General features: G+C 38.1%; 1 protein-coding gene across 2 annotated transcripts in view; it reads right to left on the bottom strand.

The window, feature by feature from the left end:
* VAMP7 (vesicle associated membrane protein 7) overlaps positions 1–20,105 on the bottom strand; it is a 94,999-nt gene that overhangs the window by 63,319 nt on the left and 11,575 nt on the right. The window contains exons 3-6 of one of the 2 annotated variants that reach the window (XM_053579730.1): positions 19,361–19,418; positions 16,757–16,894; positions 13,758–13,848; positions 11,024–11,071 (exon numbers count right to left, since the gene is read on the bottom strand). In XM_053579730.1, the coding sequence (XP_053435705.1) occupies positions 11,024–11,071; positions 13,758–13,848; positions 16,757–16,894; positions 19,361–19,418 (335 nt within the window). The remainder of the gene's footprint in view (positions 1–11,023; positions 11,072–13,757; positions 13,849–16,756; positions 16,895–19,360; positions 19,419–20,105) is intronic. The other variant, XM_053579731.1, reaches the window with a different exon arrangement.

The following is a 20,105-nucleotide window of genomic DNA, read 5'->3' as shown; positions in this document are numbered from 1 at the left end:
TACCTAAGGACATTGTATTTGAATGTTTATAACTACTGAATTTATACTTGTAAAGATACGGAAACAACCCAAGTGCCCATCAACCCATGAATGGATTAATAAACTGTGTTGTATGTATACCATGCAATACTATCCGGCCATAAACAAGATGGAGACCTAAGATCTTTCATATTTACCTAGATGGATTTGGAAAACATTCTCCTAAGTAAAGTATCTGTAAATGGGAGAAAAAAAAGCATCCCATGTACTTGGTACTAACCTGAAACTAGTAGATTAACAAGTACACGCCCACATGAGAGGAAAAACACAATTAAATTTAAGAAGGGTGGAGGGAATGAGTGTAGAAGACCAAGCACTAGGCTTATAGAAGCGGCCACCAGTTCTTGAGGAAGGCGCTGGGAGCGAGACAATCTCCGAGTTGGGATGGAGATGTTTTGCAGGCTGGACGAGCACTCAAGTAGCTGCAGGCGTTAATGAGATAAGATTGGTCGCTCATTAGCAAGCAGGTGTTAGTCTTAGAATATTGATGTTACAGCAGGGTGGGAGTTGAGCCCGTGGAGAAAGAGCACGTAGTGACCATTAAACACGTGATCCTAGCATGTGGGGCCCCCACACCTGTTGTATAATGCCTGAATAAAAGGCCATGGCAAAGGTTACTCAGGGCTTCCCAGGAGATAGTGGAAGTTCACCTCTTACAGGCATGTACCTTCAATCTGTTTCCCGGCTGCTTTTATTCATGCGGTGACAGGGTGCCACAACAGGCATCGACAAATGGCGTAAGTCAGCAGGATCTGACAGAATCTGGACCAGGTCACAGACCAAAAGGGGAAATTACACTTGGAGTAAGTGAAACCTTTGCAAATGGCAAGAGGGAGTTTCAGCCAAAGGGGGAGCTGCACTTGGGTTAAGTATGACCTTCGGTCTCTTTCAGCCAAAGGGTGAGCTGCACTTGGGTTAAGTGTGACCTTTAGTCTCTTTTAGTCAAAGGGGGAGCTGCGCTTGGAGTAAGTGAAGCCTTTGGCTCCTTTCAGCCAAAGGGGAACAGCAGATGGAGTAAGTGCGACCTTTAGCCCCTTTCAGCCAAAGGGGAGCAGCACTTGGAGTAAGTGCGACCTTTGGCCCCTTTTAGCCAAAGGGAAGTGGCACTTGGACTAAGTGCGATCTTTAGCCCATTTCAACTGGAGGGGAGGCGCCACTCAGAGTAAGCAGGACCTTTGGCAAACAGTAAGAAACAATTGGTAATTTTCTGACCACAGAGTTGCAACAGGACGAAACTGATGAGGAAGGTAATGATATGCAAGCATGCAAGTATATAGACTCTGTGTCCTCTCATCCATTGTCACCTTTGACCATCAATGAGGAACAGGATAATAAACTTAGCATAATTGTAAAGAATGAACATGACACTTCTGAGAAGGAAGTAGACGTTACACATACTAACGAACAAGGAGATACTTTAATAACTATTATGGCAACCAGATTAAACAGTTGGAAGACCAGGTGAATAGTCTCACAGACAGAAGCACTACAGATCACTCAACACTACCCACAGCACCCCCTTATGAGGATATTCCCACCACGACTTCGGTTATGGAGGCTCTGTTTAGAGGGTCCACAAACAGGTAATTTTACTTTTGAAGATACTTTGGGGGTTTCCCTGTTACAGTTACTGATATTCCTCCTAGCCCACAATATTCTCAAGGGGGGGGTCAACACTTTAATCACCATACAAATACTTTTAAGATTCTAAAAGATTTAAAACAGGATGTAACACAGTATGGCACGCAGTCTCCGTTTTCTAGAGGCCTATTACAGGGACTTGCACAAGAGCAGTGACTTATTCCTATGACTGGGACGTTATAGCCAGAATTGTTCTTGAATCTGGACAATATTTGCAGTTTAAGACCTGGTGGAAAGGGGCAGAACTTATGGCTCAGTGGGTAGGGTGCCAACCCCATATATTGAGAGTGGCAGGTTCAAACCCGGCCCCGGCAAAACTGCAACAAAAAATAGCCCAATAGGGCAGTGGGACAGGTGCCTGTAGTCCCAACTACCTGGGAGCCTGAGGCAAGAGAATCGCCAAAGCCCAGGAGTTGGAGGTTGCTGTGAGTGGTGACACTCTATCATGGCACTCTACCAAGGGCGATAGAGTGAGACTCAGTCTCTTAAAGAAAAAAAAAAAAAAAGACCAGGTGGAAGAAGAAGGCTGATTTGATGAGTCACCAGAACCAACAGAGGAACGCTCCCATAACTTCAAAACAGCTCACTGGTGTGGGTCAGTGGATGGGGATCCAGAGGCAAATCCAATATGATGACATAGTGTTAGTACAGACAAGGTTCTGCTATCTCCAAGCCTGGGAAAGGGTTCAGGCTCTGGAAATGAACCTTACACTGATTTTCTGGCTCAATTAAAAACCTCAGTAGATAAAGCTGTTGCCCAGACAGAACTTAGAGACATGCTTTTCCAGACCTTATCATTTGAGAATGCTAATTCTGAGTGTCAAAGAGTTTTGTGTCCTCTGAGGGCACAAAATGCTCCTCTCAAGGAACATATATGGGCATGCTCTGATATAGGAACCTAATTCTGTAAAGCTAATCTTCTTGCTGCCACCTTAAAAGTTGGGTTCAAACCAGATTTTGTTAAATGCCATAGCTGAGGGAAGCTGGGCCATGTAAGAAAGCAGTGTTGGAAAGGGAAGAATAATCAGAATGGCCACCTTTCAGTTGGTAATCAAAGGAAACAAAGAGAAGGTAAACCGCCAGGTATATGCCCCAGGTGTAAAAAGGGGTTCCACTGGGCAAAAGACTACCGTTCGCAATAAGAATGGAACACCTTTACAGCAGGGAAACTATCAGTTGGGCCCAACTCGGGGTCCACAGGCAAAAAAATATAGGTATGGGGCTATACTCACCAACAACTTCAGTGCATCCAATCCCTTTCGCCTGTCACCCCAGGTAGTGCTGCTTTAGACTTATCAGCATATGATAAGTGATAATGTCCTGTTACTTCCCAACATGGGAATAAAAAAATTAAGAACAGGAATATGTGGTCCCATTCCCCCGGATTCTATTGGATTATTGCCAGGAAAAAGCTATTTAACACCTCATGGGGCGCTTGTCCACACAGGTGTTATTGATAGTGACTTTTTGGGGGAACTACTAATCATGATTTTGGTACTTCAGCCAATTCAAATTTTAGCTGGACAAAAGATTGCCCAATTGCTGCTCCTACCTTACATTAAGCTACAAAGCCCTGACAGAAAACCTACTAGTGATCTCAGCAGTACAAACAGTATTTTTTCGTAAACATCTATTGATAAGAATCTGCCTCAATTGACACTCACCTTGAAAGTTAAACTTTTTACTGGCCTATTAGATACTGGCACTGATGTCTCTGTCATGGCTTTGAATCAATGGCCTAAGGAATGACCTAAATAGATAGTTGATGTTACTTTTATAGGGGTAGGAACTTTAAATTCAGTCTTTCAAAGTACATTGCCTTTAACCTGTTTGGGACCAGATAATCAAAATGCTCAAATTCGACCATACACAGCTGATATTGCCATTAACTTGTGGGGTCGTGATTTGCTTAAACAATGGAGAACAGTGGTTACCATAACCTCCTCTCATAATAATTCTTTTCAGGCGTTAAATTTAGCATAGAGGCCACTGCCCCGAAATATGCTCTCAAGTTATATTGGAAGAGCGATAATCCAGTGTGGGTGGAGCAGAGCTGTTAACTAAAAAACTGGATGCCTTACAATCTTTGATCCAAGAGCAATTTGAGCAAGGACATATTGAACCATCTACCAGCCCCTGGAATTCTCCAGTCTTCTGTTATAAAACAGAAATCAGGTAAATGGAGAATCCTTACCAATCTTCATAAAGTCAATGAAATCCTTATTCCCATGGGTCCCCTACAACTAGGGTTCCCTTTACCCTCTATGATCCTTTCCAATTGGTATTTGTATGTTATTGATTTAAAGGATGGTTTTTTTCACTATATACATACATCCTGAAGACTGACCTCGCTTTGCCTTCTCTGTTTTTTCTTTCTTTTTATTATTGTTAAATCATAGCTGTGTACATCTGTGTAATCAAGGGGTACAATGTGCTGGTTTCATATACAATCTGAAATATTCTCATCAAACTGTTCAACGTAGCCTTCATGGCATTTTCTTAGTTATTTTATGTAGACATTTGTATTCTGCATTTAGTAGGTTTCGCCTGTACCCATTCTAAGATGCCCATAGGTGTGGCCCCACCTATTACCCTCCCTCCCCCTCCCTTGGCCCTTTGCCCATATTCTTGTGCTATAGTTGGGTTATAGCCTTCATATGAAAGCTATACATTAGCTTCATAGTAGGGCTGAGTACATTGGATACTTTTTCTTCCATTCTTGAGATACTTTGCTAAGAATATGTTCCAGCTCCATCCATGTAAGCATGAAAGAGGTAAAGTCTCCACCAACACCCATAAATCTATAGCCTTTATATATACCAACAATAGCCAAGCCGAAAAAACAGTCAAGGACTCTATTCCTTTCAAAGTAGTGCCAAAGAAGATGAAATATTTGGGAGTTTATCTAACAAAAGACGTGAAAGATCTCTATAAAGAGAACTATATTTTTTCTTATTATCACCAGAAACCCTACCAGTGTTTTCAGTGGACAGTTCTGCCACAAGGCATGTTAAATAGCCCCACCTTGTGTCAGCATTTTGTGGATCAACCATTACAGTTCATTAGAAAGAAATATTCATTACTTGGATATTTTGTTTGCTATATTTGTTCTACTCCAGGACTTTCATTGCCCTTTGAATACTGTCACTGACTCCCAATATTCCAGCTTGGCTCTTAGACAGCTTGAAACAGCAACTATTACTCATACTGATGAAATTTCTTCCCCCTTCCAGTCTATCCAGAAACTCCTTAGACACCATATTCATCCCTTATATTACTCAATTTAGAGCACACACCATTCTACCGGGTCCTGTGACTTCAATAAATTCTCAAATAGATCAAGCCAAGAAACATCTACTTTTCATTCCTATACACATGCTAATGCTAAAATGCTTTGCAAGAAACTTCACCTTACAAAAATGCAGTCACAACGAATTATTTCTAATTGTCCTTGTTCAAAAATACGTGTGTCGAGACTGTCTCAAAAAAAAAAAATACACATGCCCTCCTCTCATGAAGGTACTAACCCTAGAGGGAAAACAGCAAACCAAATATGGCAGATGGATATGACCATTGTCTCATCCTTTGGTAAATTAAAATATGTTCATCATTCCATAGATACCTTCTCTCATTTTTCCTGGGCTACCACCTTATTGGGAGAAAGGGTTCACCATGTCATTCAACATTTACCAGAATGTTTTAATATTATGGGACTCCCTACATCTATTAAAACTGACAATGCACCTTCATATTCTGCTCAAAGATAAAATACCTTCTTATCTTTTGGGAATATTCAACTTTCTCATGGTATTCCCTATAATTCTCAAGGTCAAGCCATTATTGAGCACCACCACAAAACATTAAAAGACATGATATTTAAACAGAAAGGGGGAGATTGTATACTCTTCTTGAATAACAGTCCTAGATATATTCTTACTAAAGCTCTGTTCACCCTTAATTTTTTGAATCTCAACAATGAGGGAAATAAAGCTGCTAAATGTCAGTGGACATCTCTTACCCAGCTACCACCTTGTCAGATACAACAACCCATTTTCTTTTTTTTAAAGACAGAGTCTCACTTTATTACCCTCGGTAGAATGCCGGGGAATCATATCTCACCACAACCTCCAACTCCTGGGCTTAGGCAATTCTCTTGCCTCAGTCTCCCCAGTAGCTGGAACTATAGGTGTCCACCACAATGCCCGGCTATTTTTTGTTGCAGTTTGGCCGGGGCCAGGTTCAAACCCACGACCCTTGGTATATAGGACTGGCACCCTGTTCACTGAGCCACAGGCATTGCCCACAACCACCCATTTTCTATAAAAATCCTGATATGTCTGAATGGGAACCTGGCTACATGCTTCAGTGGGGTAAAGGTTTTGCTCATGTCATTACAGAACAACAAGAAAAGCAATGACTTCCTGCCTGCCAGATTAAACCTCATTATGAACAAGAGACCTCACCAGTGCTTTGACCCCTTCTACTGATACAAGGTTCCCTCATCCCAGCCTAAACCGGGAACTCCAATCTCCTGGGTCTGAGTAAATTTCAATAAAAGAATACCCTAGTACTTTACTCCAAATTATCAACCCAGATTTCCATTTACTGTGAAGCCTAGATCGACCTCCTCTGAGGAACCTCTAACTGCTCCTCTATATCATCATCCAGTTTCAGCAGGAAGTAGCTTGGAGTGGTCAGCATCCTTTTCTCAATGGCAGTTAGAGCTTCTGTTCAGAGAGGAAGGATTGATACAGGGTTCCACCCTTTAGGGAGCTCCCCATTATCTAAGCCTGGGTGAGCTCAGCATGCATCCTCTGGGCTCTAACAAGATCATGAACAAAAGCAAGCAGCTTGAGGTGGTTGACATGCGAGGTAAATCCCCACCAGCAAACTTCTTGTTCCTGGCAATAACTGCATTGACATTGGCAAAGGTGAGAGAATTTCATTTGTTGAATCTATCATGTATGGAAGTGATCCCCAGTCCTCTCACCCTTAAGAGTGTAATCTGTCACAAGAATGGAAGTTCTAAATACTGTCAACAGTGTGGCTGCTCCTTCTCCTTTTTCTTCTTTGAGGGCCCTCACCGGTTTTGTTGGAATAGCTTTGTTAATTATTTTGTGCTTTTTGTTCTTTTTTTAAATTTATTTTTATTAATATTAAATCATAGCTGTTTTGTTCTTTAACTGGAAGGAGAGCTATTTGATAAGAACAACAGACGAAACAGACAACTGCGATACTGGGTCTCTCCCTTACCTCGTACAAGAATATCTTAAATGAAAAAAAGGGGGGACATGTAGGAGACTGAGCACCAGGCTTATAGAAGCGGCCACTGGTTCTTGAGAAAGGCACTGGGAGCGAGACAATCTCCTAGCCCGCATGGAAAGGTTTTGCAGCCCGGAGACAAGCCCTCAAGCAGCTGCAGGCATTAATAAGATAAGTCGCTTGTTAGCAAGCAGGTGTTATACTTTCAACATTTGTGGTGCAGCAGGGTGGGAGTCGAGCCCGTGGGGAAAGAGCATGTAGCGACCATTAAACATGTGATCCTAGTATGTGGGCCCCCACACCTGTTATATAATGCTTGAATAAATGGCCATGGCAGAGGTTACTCAGGGCTTCCCTGGAGATAGGCAAGTCCACCTCTTGGATGTACCTTCAATCCATGTCCGCGCTGTTTTTATTCACGCAGTGATGGGGTGCCACAGTGGGCATCGACACTGAGGGTTCAGTAAGTTTCCATCTAATGGGTACAACGTAGGGAGGGGTATATCAACTACAACTTGAATTTTACCTTACAAATGCCAACAATGTAACCTAATCATATGTACCTTTATATTAACCCAAAATTAAAAAAAAGTCTCTAGAAATTGCATATGCCCTATCCTAATGACATACAGCAAATAGAGAAACATTTATACATGAAAGTGAGCTAATTCTCTGCAAGAACTGTGAATCTATGACATTGAGTCATGACCTGTTCTCTCCCTCAGCTCAGTGAGATGGGAGCTCTAACCTTGGCAAGTATAGTTTTGGAGCATCCTGATCCCCTAGGCTTGAGTTGAGGGTTATACTCTTCCCCAGGAGGGATAGGTCACTAGCATTTTTCATCCCACCCCTCGCCTAGTTCTGTATTATAGAAGCTCTGTTCTGTTAAGGTTTAGCTGACAGGTCTAGGACTCCTTTTTCCTCCTAGTACAGAACAGAAGCTCTACCTTGGGTGACAGACCAAGAATACTGGGTCCTGACTGTCCCTACTCCAACTTACTCATAGGGTAAAGAGTTTCCATGCTGAGAGAAGAAAGCCAAGAAGAACAAGATTTCTCTTCACCTTTACCCTGGTAAAGCAAGGGTACCATTATAAGAGAAGCAGTCCACTGTTCTTACTCACAGCTCTACAGTAGTGGCTCTGAGATTTTTCACAGAGGGAGGGGTACACTTTAAGAACAAAGAGTTTTCCCTAGGGGAAAACTTTATTTGGAATAGAATATTAGGAAGTTCAATCCTAAGGGTGCTGTTAAAACGGTGGAGATTTTGGAGATAAACAAGTAAAATGAGACTGGCAGCTTCATTAAGAACAAGCTAAACTATAGGCCTGACGGAAGTTTAATGGAAAGAATGAAGGAAAAGGGTAGCTAAGAAGAGCTCTCCTGGGGTCAGAGCAAGTCTCCAGGACTGCTTACAATGAAGCCCAAATCTAATTAGATATAAATGGTGCAATTTATGTCTGGGGCACTAAAACAATAGAGAAAATAGCCAGCAATTAGTGCAGGTTAGCAGCTGGGTGAGGTACCAGAGGCAGAACAGCTAGAAGCTAAACAGGAAAAACAAAAAAAAGGAGACACTCAAAGAGAACTGTGTAATTCCAGGGTGACTATAAGCATGCCCAAGGCTGTTGCCTCTGAGGAGTTACATTAGAGGATACACACTCTGGGAGAAATAGATTTCAGTGAAAACGCTTGAAGATATCAGCCTGGGGAAATATTTTATGTTCTTTTTTTATAATTTCTATTCCTCTATTGATCTATTTTGTAAGACATTGTCTTTATAACTTCCTTTAGTTCTTTAAGCGAGATTTTCTTTAGTTCACTGAACATATTATGACTGCTTTGAAGTTTTTTCTAAGTCCAATAACTGAATCCCCTCAAAAGTCAGTTTCTATTCCTGTTATTTTTCCTGTGTGTGGGTCATACTTTCCTGTTTCATTTCTTCTCAAGGATTTTTATTGTTTTATGCCTTAGACTTAAAGCTTTTATCCATCTTGAGTCAATTTTTGTAAGTGGTGAGAGGTGTAGGTCTAGTTTCAGTCTTTCACGTGTGGTCATCCAGTTTTCCCAGCACCATTTATTGAATAGGGATTCTTTTCCCCAGTGTACTTTCTTGTTTAGTTTATCAAAGATCAGGTGGCTGTAAGATGTTACGTTCATCTTGTGGTTTTCTATTTGGTTCCGAAGAAAGAGAGGGGAAAACACTTGAAGATATGGCTTGGGCAAAGATTTTATGAAGAAGACTTCCATGGCAATTGCAACAACAACAAAAATAAATAAATGGGACTTAGTTAAACTGAAAAGCTTCTGTACAGCTAAGGCAACAACAACCAAAGCAAATAGACAACCCTCAGAATGGGAAAAGATATTTGCATATTATGAATTGGACAAAGGCTTGATAACTAGGATCTCTAGAGAACTCAAATTAATCAACAAAAAAAGAGCCAACAGCTCATATATTACTGGGCAAGACATGAACAGAACCTTCTCTAAGGAAGACAGATGAATAGCTAACAAGCATATGAAAAAATACTCATCATCCCTAATTATCAGAGAAATGCAAATCAAAACTACCCTGAAATATCACCTACCCACAGTAAGGATGGCCCACATCACAAAGTCCCAAAGCTGCAGGTGCTGGCGCAGATGTGGAGAGAGGGGAATACTTTTATACTGTTGGTGGGACTGCAAACTCATACAACCTCTTTGGAAAGAAATACGAAAAATCCTCAAAGATCTCCAATTAGATTTCTCATTTGACCCCGCAATTCCACCATTAAGCATCTACCCAGAAGAAAAAAAATCATTTTACCATAAGGACATTTGCACTAGATTGTTTACTGCAGCTCAATTTAAAATTGCCAGGAAACAACCTAAATGCCCATCAACTCAGGATTTGATTAATAAATTGTGGTACATGCACACCACAGAATACTATTCAGCCATAAGAAGATGGTGACTTCACATCTTTTGTAATATCCTAGATGGAGTTGAAACACATTCTTCTTAGTAAAGTGTCCCAAGAATGGAAAAGCAAACATCCAATGTACTCAATACTAATATGAAGGCAGTAGACAATCCAATGCATGCCCAAATAGGAGAAAAACTCACTTCAGTTCAAATTGGGGGCAGGAGTAACGAGGGAAGGGGACAGGGTTGGAGTGCTCTCATTGAATGGACATGGGGTGGGGGGTTGGGACATAACCACAAGGCAAACTCTACCTAACTAAATCAACTATTTTGACCTGGTTGCTAGTATTCCCACATTAACCTGAAGTCAATTTACTTAAAAAACAGTTAAAAAGTTTATAAAGTAATAAATATCTCTTTTTAAATGCACAAAAACTAAAAAAAAAAAAAAAAAAAGAAAAAAATGGATCGGGAGGCTAAGGCAAGAGAATCACCTAAGCCCATGAGTTGGAGGTTGTTGTGAGCTGTGTGATGCCACGGCACTCTACCGAGGGCGATAGAGAAGGACTCTGTCTCTATTAAAAAGAAAATGGAAATTCTAGAGCACACCAACAGAAATGAAAAAGTCACTGGAGGAGATCAACAGTAGACTGAAGCAGATAGAAGAATGAATCAGCAAGCTTGAGACAAGTCAATTGAGAGTATCCAGTCTAAAGAACAGGGAGAAAAAAAGGAATGAAGAAAACCAAACAGGACCTCAGAGAAACAAGGGATACCATAAATGTACCATCATGTGAAACTTAAAAAAAGAACAAAGTTGGAAGATTAATATTTCTTAATTTTTAAACCTCGTACAAAGCTACAATGATCATGACAGTGTGATACTGGCATAAAGATAAATGGAACAGAATTCATAGTTCAAAAATAAAGCCATACATCTTTGGATAAGTAATTTTTGATAAGGGTGCTAAGACCATTTAATGGAGAAAAAAAAATCTTTTCAACAAATGGTTCTGGGACAATTAGATAATACACTAAAAAGAATTCAGTTGGACCCTTTTATTACCTCACATATAATATAAACATTAACTCAAAATTAACCATAGACCTAAATTTAAGAGCTAAAGCTATAAAACTCTTGAAAGAAAAGATAGGAGTAAAATTTCCACGACCTTCGCTTAGGCAACAGTTTCTTAGAAATGACATCCAAAGCACAGCAACTAAAAAAAAAAAATGAATTTGAGTTCATAAAAATTAAAACTTTATTGCTTCAAGGGCTACCATTAAGGAAGTAAAGACAACCCACAGAATGGAAGAAAATATTTGTAAATCATGTATCTGATAAGGGTCTAGTATCCAGAATACATAAAGTACCACACATTACATAAAAGGCCTACATTATATGAGTACATTTACATGAAATGTCCAAAATAGGCAAATTTATAGAGACAAAAAAGAGATTGATCATTGCTTAGGTCTCAGAGTTGAGGGAAAATGAGGAGTGACTGCAAGTGAGCACAGGATTTCCTTTTGGAGTGATAAAAATGTTCTACAATTGACTGCAACAATGGTTGTGCAATTCTGTGAATATAATAAAAACCATGGATTGCATGCTTTAAATGGGTGAATTGTATGGCACATGTATTATATTTCAATTAAGCTCCCCCAAATCAAAGGGAAATAATTGAAAATGTTTTTCTTACATCTTAAATTTGCTGTTTCTATAATTCTACAAATAAATGAGTCATTTAAAAGGAGTTGATTATAAAAAGGTTGATTTTCTAGAAACTTTATGCATCTGCAATAAATAATACTGTAGCAGTTGGCTCTTCCACTTTCAGGCAAAATAAATGAATTTGGTAACAAAAAAGAGTTGAAATAAGTATTAATGGTTTTCTCAATAGATTCTCTAATTTCCATCTAGATATATAAAACTAAAATTAATCAAAGGAAATCACTTTCAATAGCCAAGAGACATATGTATCAAGAGCCATAAAAATGTTTCTGCATTTTGATTATTAATCCCATTCCTGAGAATATCAAGAAAATAAGAAAACATAACAAACACAAAAACTTAACAGTACTATTGTTTATTGTATTATTGTTATTGTATTATTACATTATTTATGTATTATTGTTATTATAGTGTTTGCAACTGGTTCAACTAAGTCTCTAAGCATACTGTTCAGTCCAATTGATCATATTTTCACAGCAAGAAGTTCTCAATGAAGGAAGCACAGCACTGATTTACATTTTTTTTTTTCAGCAAATACCTTATCTGGCTGCAAAACAGCACTCTGAGTAACATTGCCCTAAATAACCTATGTGTCCAAAATAAGGACATGGTTAGGTAGCCTGTGCTGTATTAACTCAAATAATATGAGCATAAAATGAACTAATAATATCTAAAAATTATTCAGCTCTTACTATGTGACAGGCACATTACTTCCTATATACTGGTAACCTTAGATTCTGTTACCTCTTTTTTGCAGATTAGAAAATAAAGCTAAGAGAGGTTTGAGAATTGCTCAAGAGCTAAGAGCAGGTGGGAAGTGAAACTGAAACTCAAATTCAGGCACACAAAAATCTAAATCTTAATCACTTTATTATACATCCTCCAAATAAATGAATATAAACCATGATCATAACTATGTATGTATACATACAGATAAAAACTTAAAGAAAATGGAGAGGAATATTTAGGATGGTGAAACTAAGCAAATTTTTTAAAAAGTCTTATGATTTTTAACTGTTCTAAGAATATAATTCAAATACTAAATCTAAGATTATAAACAGACATGAAATTTAACAATGTCTCTAAATATCTCATAAAGCAATTATATAATCATTTTTATTCAATTTTGTAAAAGTTATTACCCCTCAGAAGATGTATTTAAAAGAGTGGTCCTCAACCTTGAGTATACACTGGAATCCTCTGGTAGGCTTGTAAAAAAAAAAATGTTGGGTTCCACTCCCAGAGTTTCTGATTCAGTAGGTCTAAAGTAGGGCCCCCAAACTTGCATTTTTAACGGGTTCCCAGGTGATGCTGATGCTACTAGTCTAGAGACCACACTGGAAGAACCAGAGCTTTAAAAAAAAAAAAAAAAACTAGCATCATTCTAAATCTATATACCACCACATAAAACAATTAAAAATAAACTTAATGTAATTTTCTATATTATTTGAATGTGCTAGCTAGGTTTTTGATAAAATTAACATAGGCCATTAGATGGAAATTATTATTTATTATTTTGAAGTATACAATAGTTTTTTGGTCCAATTCTTTCTTTCAATCAAGAGCTATAGACTTTCCAAGTTATCTGGGTATCTCCAGCCAAAACAGACCAAATTATTCTACACTAATGAACTATCACAAAGTTTTTGGAACTTGGCCTTGCTAAGCGCACTAACAAATTTAGAATGAAGAACAGTCACAGGGGCGGCGCCTGTGGCTCAGTTGGTAAGGTGCCAGCCCCATATACCGAGGGTGGCGGGTTCAAACCCGGCCCCGGCTGAACTGCAACCAAAAAATAGCTGGGCGTTGTGGCGGGCGCCTGTAGTCCCAGCTGCTTGGGAGGCTGAGGCAGGAGAATCGCTTGAGCCCAGGAGTTGGAGGTTGCTGTGAGCTGTGTGATGCCATGGCACTCTACCGAGGGCCATAAAGTGAGACTCTGTCTCTACAAAAAAAAAAAAAAAAAAAAAAAAAAAAAGAACAGTCACAGTACTAAGAAACCATTCATCCGAACAGACCGTATCATAGGTTAAGTAACCTCCATATTTCAGCTGACAATTGCCAATAGTAGGATAAGAAAGTTCTGTTTCAGCCTCTCTAGAATAATTTGACCTCAATCAAGTATCTGCTATCATTTTTTGCCCACACACATGAAACTATGCCATGGAACATACCTATGTTTCTGACCATGATTCCTTTCAGTTCATCCACTTGGGCTTGAGTCTCCATCACTTTGTCTAGGCCCTTATTCTCAGAGTGATGCTTCTATAAGAAAACAAGTTTGAACTTATGGTACCTAGACATTATTTATAACAGGAAAACAAAAATAAGAAGACTGACAACTTACACTGAGAAATAATAAGTTATGTCTCTATTGATACCTCCACAGTAGGAGACGAAGCATTTTTTTATGCTGCCCATATTTTTTCCTAAGTCTGGTAACATTTTCTTTTGTATCGATGATGTATTGACCAGTTTGATGTGAATATTCTAGATTGTATATATAGTCAGCACATTGTACCCCATAATTGTAGTAATGTACACAGTTATGATCTAATAAAAAGGGCATAAATTTCAAAAAAAATGCTTCCATATGAACTATAAATGTGGTTTAAAAATGTCACCTTATTTTAAATAAAATAGAGATAAATGTATTATAATGTATCAAATATACACCTGAGGTTCTGGAAACATAGGTTACATAATCTGTGCTCAAAGAAGAAATGAGAAAAGGACTATAGCTGGAACATGGAGGACAGGGCAGGGCTTTCCAAAATTTTTTCTCCATTTCTTGAGTATGGTGAGGTAAGAGCTGGCCCAGTTTCTTTGCACCTATTATTATATCTTCTGGGATCACAGCATGCATCCTATTTTCATTAGCTTTTCACAGGATCTAGAATCTAAGATACTGGTAATAAACATTTTGAAGTTATTATCTACAGCTAACAATTATAAAGGGATTAATACACAATGTTCCAATCACTTCACTGTACTAAGTATTTCAAATAGGATATTATTTAATCTAAACCCAAACTCTATGATAAAGATGATATCATTATCTCTATTTATAGAGGGAACTGGCACTGATTTGTTCAGAGGGTCACACACAGATCTGGAGCTAATGACAAACTGGATAATTTAAAAGTTTTGCTGTCAGCTGAACCTATTTACTTTTGATTATGCATTGGTATTTTTTTTTTTTTGGTAATGTTGCATACAATTTCACATAGATGAACATTTCCTAAATGAAGAGCATGAAACAAATCAATTGCTTAATAATAAAGGTTTATATTTACCAATTTAAATGAACTTCATTTCAAAGGAGATATATATACACACACACACACTTGTGTATATATATATACACACACACACTTAAGCATAATACTCAAAAAGAATTAAAAATATACAGGAGAAATAAAAAATAATCAATTACAATACATCTTTATTTTCATTCACAACAAAATCACAGCTAGAGCTTATGTCTTTGTAATCAAATGGTTTTGTGGGTCAAAAGTAAGCATTTTAAAAGGTATGCAACATCATTTGTCATCATGAAAACGTAGATTAAAACCACTATGAAATACCACAGCACACCCACTAGAATGGACAAAATTAAAAAGACCACAATAAGTATAGGTAAGGATGCAGTAAGCCTGGAACTGCTGGTGAGAATGTAAAATGGTACAACCACATTGGGAAAGGGTGTGATGATTCTTTAAAAATTACATCTCACTTACCATATAACCCAGCAATTCCATTCCTAGGTATTTATCAATGAGAAATAAAAACATATATTCACACAAAGATTTGTACTATGTGGCATTTCAGAGCAGCTCTATTTGTGGTAGCTGAAAACTGGAAGCAACCCAAATATCCACCAACAGTTGAATAGCTATACAAACTGTGGTATATGCATATAATACTACTCAGCAAAAAAGGGAATAAAACTGATTTACACATGGATGAAATATGAAAAGTCTTACAATAATTAAAACAAGACATAAAAAGAGTAAATACTGTATAATTCCATTTATAGAAAACCATAGAGAGGACACAACTAATTTATAGTGACAGAAAACGGATCAGCAGTTGCCTGGGGTGGAGTATAGGGGAGACAATTCACTGGAAAGGGACATGAGAGAATTTTTAGGGTCATAGAAATGCTTTCTGTCTTGACTACAGTCATAGACGCGCACACACACACACACCTATGTAAACCTTCATTGAGCTCACAATTAGGGATTCATACAGTTGAACAGACTCTCTTTTTTTGAGACAGAATCTTATTATGTCGCCCTCGGTAGAGTGCCATAGTGTCACAGCTCACAGCAACCTCAAACTCTTGGGCTTAAGCGATTCTCTTGCCTCAGCCTCCCAAGTAGCTGGGAGTACAGGCACCTGCCACAATGCCTGGCTATTTTTTTGTTGCCGTTGTTTAGCTGGCCCAGGCTGGGTTCGAATCCACCACTCTTGGTGTATATGGCTGGCACCGTAACCACTGTGCTATGGGCCCTGAGCCTGAACAGACTTTCAAATGATTAAACTGAGTTCTTCAAACATTAAATTGCCTCAAGGAAAAGTAGAAAGTTTATGTATAGGTTAAAAGGCCATTTGGCATGCTGACTGCGTTTATGATTACATGAGTAGAACTAGATTACCTTTAATGTTCTTCCTATTCCTGAGATACATTGACCACTATTAATAGAGAACATCACTGCTTTCTACCCTAAAATGGCCCATTTACATTTTTTTTTAAATCAGGGAAGTTTTACATATACTATGTTGGCATACAGTAACATAATCAGAAAAGTATATGGAAGATTAGGGCCCCCGGGAGGCGCCTGTGGCTCAGTCGGTAAGGCGCAGGCCCCATATACTGACGGTGATGGGTTCAAACCCGGCCCCGGCCAAACTGCAACCAAAAAATAGCCGGGCGTTGCGGCGGGCGCCTGTAGTCCCAGCTACTCGGGAGGCTGAGGCAGGAGAATCGCTTAAGCCCAGGAGTTGGAGGTTGCTGTGAGCTGTGTGAGGCCATGGCACTCTACCGAGGGCCATAAAGTGAGACTCTGTCTCTACAAAAAAAAAAAAGATTAGGGCCCCCTATGTTCATATTTTCATATAATAAAAAAGAAATATGAATCAAAATACTTTATCCTGAGAAAGATCTTACCAGCTGTGCTGCCAAGACACTTGAGAACTCACTATTCATGGCATATGGAAGTGCTGTCTGTGCTCTTGAACCATAAGTAGTCTGGAACCTCTTCTTTATTTCATTCAGAAAATTAAATGCTCGGGAACGTTCAAAATCCTTGGAAGAGACCAAAACAGAGCTCCCATTTAAAAAGTAAAGATGATGTGGATAATTAACAACAACAATAATAAAAACAGCTAATATTTACTGAGCAGTAACTCTGAGAAGGAACTAGCATTGATTTCATTTTAAAGATAAGGAAACAAAGGCTCTGAAAAGGTAACTAACTTACCAAAAGTCCAACAACTCATAAATAACAGAGCTGAAAGTCTAATCCAGATATGTCTAGCAAGATAATGGTACCTAAGTTAAACAACTTTTTTTTTTTTTTTTTTTTGGCTGCGGCTGGGTTTGAACCCACCACCTCCAGCATATGGGGCCAGCACCCTACTCCTTTGAGCCACAGGTGCCGCCCAGTTAAAAAACTTCTTGATGTCAGAAATTGGGTTTCACTTCCTACATATCTTTCCTAGGATCTATTAGAAGGCCCAGCACAAGATGTTCAATAAATCCCTAATAATAGCACAGTCTTTCATACACAAAGACAATGCTACTGACATAAACATTGATTTTTTTCAAAAGTGGTAGTACATTTGAAAAGATCAAATGACATAAACTTGTCTAGTCCCAGGCAGTCAAAAAGTAGGTATATATGTGTGTTTATGTATACGTGTGTGTATCAAATTAGAAATATAAGGCTTAACTCTGACTATCCCAGATTTCACAATATTATTAATCTACTCCAAGCTTTCATATCAGTCATATCAGATATAGCTAGAATTTTTTCCTGATTTTAGAGAATACTGTGAAGCCAGGAATAAAAACCACTGTGATCCAATTAAATTCAAGGAGGAAAAAGGCAGGGGGAAAAGGGAGAGGGGTTTGTAAACTACTTAATGGGTACAATGTAGGGGTATATGGTACAGCTCCTGGGGGAAGGACTCAACTACAACTTGGACTTAACCTGACAAATGCAAACAATGTAACTTAATTATTTGTACCTTTATATTAATCTGAAATTTTTAAAAATCATTGTGATGATCACTATGGCTGACAGTCATTTCCATTTCATCCAAGATGTTTAAGTTAAGCCAAGGGCTTTTAAATTGTGGTCAGCCAATTCAAGTGGCCTTTGTACTCGGATAGGAAAAAAAAAAAAATCACATAATTATTTTTACCAATCTTTTACCTAAATTTGAATTGTGAATATAGACAGTATATTCACAACCTGAGTATTAAACAGTATTGTAACTCTGTCACCAAAATATGTCTTTTTTCATATACCATCACAGATATTTGAAATACTGTTTATACTCATCACCATTTCAAAATTATTAGTTATTAGACCATGATTAGATGTTATTGAGTTCATAAAGAAGCATATACATTACTATATCAATTTTTAAAAATTTTTTAAATACTATACATATATATTTTTCAATATAACTTTTTTTTTATAATCATGTATTTTACTTAAAAATATTCTGGGAGGGGCCAATGAGTGACAAAGGGGTCTGTGACATCATAAAAATTAGGAACCTCGATCTATGAAAATCATGCCAATTCCACACCTCTTGTCAGTGATCAGTTTAAAAATAAGCATGTAGCTAGTAAGACATGAAAGAAAGTGGAGAGAGCACATGTCTGGGAAGTTTCCTCATTTCTACAATAAGAGACTTAAGAAGACACAGTCCCTTTTCCCAGGACATGAATAAATAAGAACATAGCTCTACACAATAAGGTAACCCATCTGAGAAGTCAACAATAAGGAAAGCAGTAGAGAGAAGGGATTTTGATGACATCATCAAGTTATTGAGCATTTCAGAGGTCCTCAAACTTTTTAAACAGGGGGCCAATTCACTGTCCCTCAGATCGTTGGAGGGCCGGACTACAGTTTAAGAAAAAAACTATGAACAAATTCCTATGCGCGCTGCACATATCTTATTTTGAAGTAAAAAAACAAAACGGGAACAAGTACAATCACACCGCCTCATGTGGCCCACAGGTCGCAGTTTGGGGACCCCTGGCAGAGACTACAAATATTCAAAAAACAATCCAACCAATGTAAACTACAGTTTCACACAGCTGATCACAATGTATTGTGATTTTGTTTTTCCAAAGTCCTTGCACATTAAAAAGTTCATTAACTATTGATTGGAGAAATAATTTGACTTTATCTAATTCCAGTTAAACAATTTTTGAGAAGCTGTGATACCAAAGAATCATATTTTTGAACATCAGTTTTTACTACATAATAGGATAAATGTAGAAGTTGCAAGAGGTTAGGCTAAACCTCTACCAAAACAAAGCTAATACACACATACCCACATACCATGTTTTTTTGTTGTTGTTGTTGTTGTTGTTGTTATCTGCTGCTCTTTAGCGCAAATCCAAAATACATAAAAATTTTGCAGCTATAAAAAGCTTTGTATAACCTTTACCCACCGTAAGTATAGATAATTATGAACTGACTATATTAACAGTGGACATAGTTAAACAGCAATATGTCTTCAAGTTACTTACATCATCAGTGATACAAAGATATACAATCCTGTCTTGGCAGATGTAATGAAACAAATAACTGTAGAATAAAAGATAAAACTTACTGTAGTTACAAGCAACATCTCTTTTACTTCTATCTTCTGTCTTTGTATAAGCAAGTTTGATACTGTCAACATCATTGTATTATTTACAGATATAGTCTATTCTCCCCCATATACTTGTTTCTTTCAAGTCAAACTGATAGGAATAAATAAGAAATTAAAAGAAGGTCTCTACCCTAGCTACAAAGCATAACAGCATGTGCCTTACCCATTAAAATGATAGCCGCAAAAAAATAATAGGACTCTTAAGGCCTAAACAAGAGATGACATCTTAGGAGGTGCATGTAATTAAGATTAACCCTAAGAGGCCATATAGTCTTCCTTGCTTTTACCTAAGATCTCAAAGCCAACACCTTTTCTACCAAATTACCAACAATTTTTTGAGTATCTACTTTTAGCAAGTTACTGTGCTAGACGCCAAAGATAGGAAGAAGAAAAACCATCAGTCCTTGTCTTCACAGGGATCACAGTGCAAGGAATTACAATGTAGTGTGACAAATGGGATAGCAGAGAAAAAAAGTACATGGTGCCCTGGGGACATAAAAGAGGCAGATAATGGAGATTTGCCAAAGGGTAACAGAAAAAACTTCCTAGAATAAATGATATCTTATCTGAGTCATGAAGAATAAGTCAGAGACATCAAGGTGAAGAGTGAGCAAAGAGTT

Source organism: Nycticebus coucang, chromosome X, assembly GCF_027406575.1.
Source record: "Nycticebus coucang isolate mNycCou1 chromosome X, mNycCou1.pri, whole genome shotgun sequence".
Lineage (NCBI taxonomy): Eukaryota > Metazoa > Chordata > Mammalia > Primates > Lorisidae > Nycticebus > Nycticebus coucang.
Note: the sequence above shows the minus strand (reverse complement) of the source record. Positions and strands in the feature narration are given on the sequence as shown.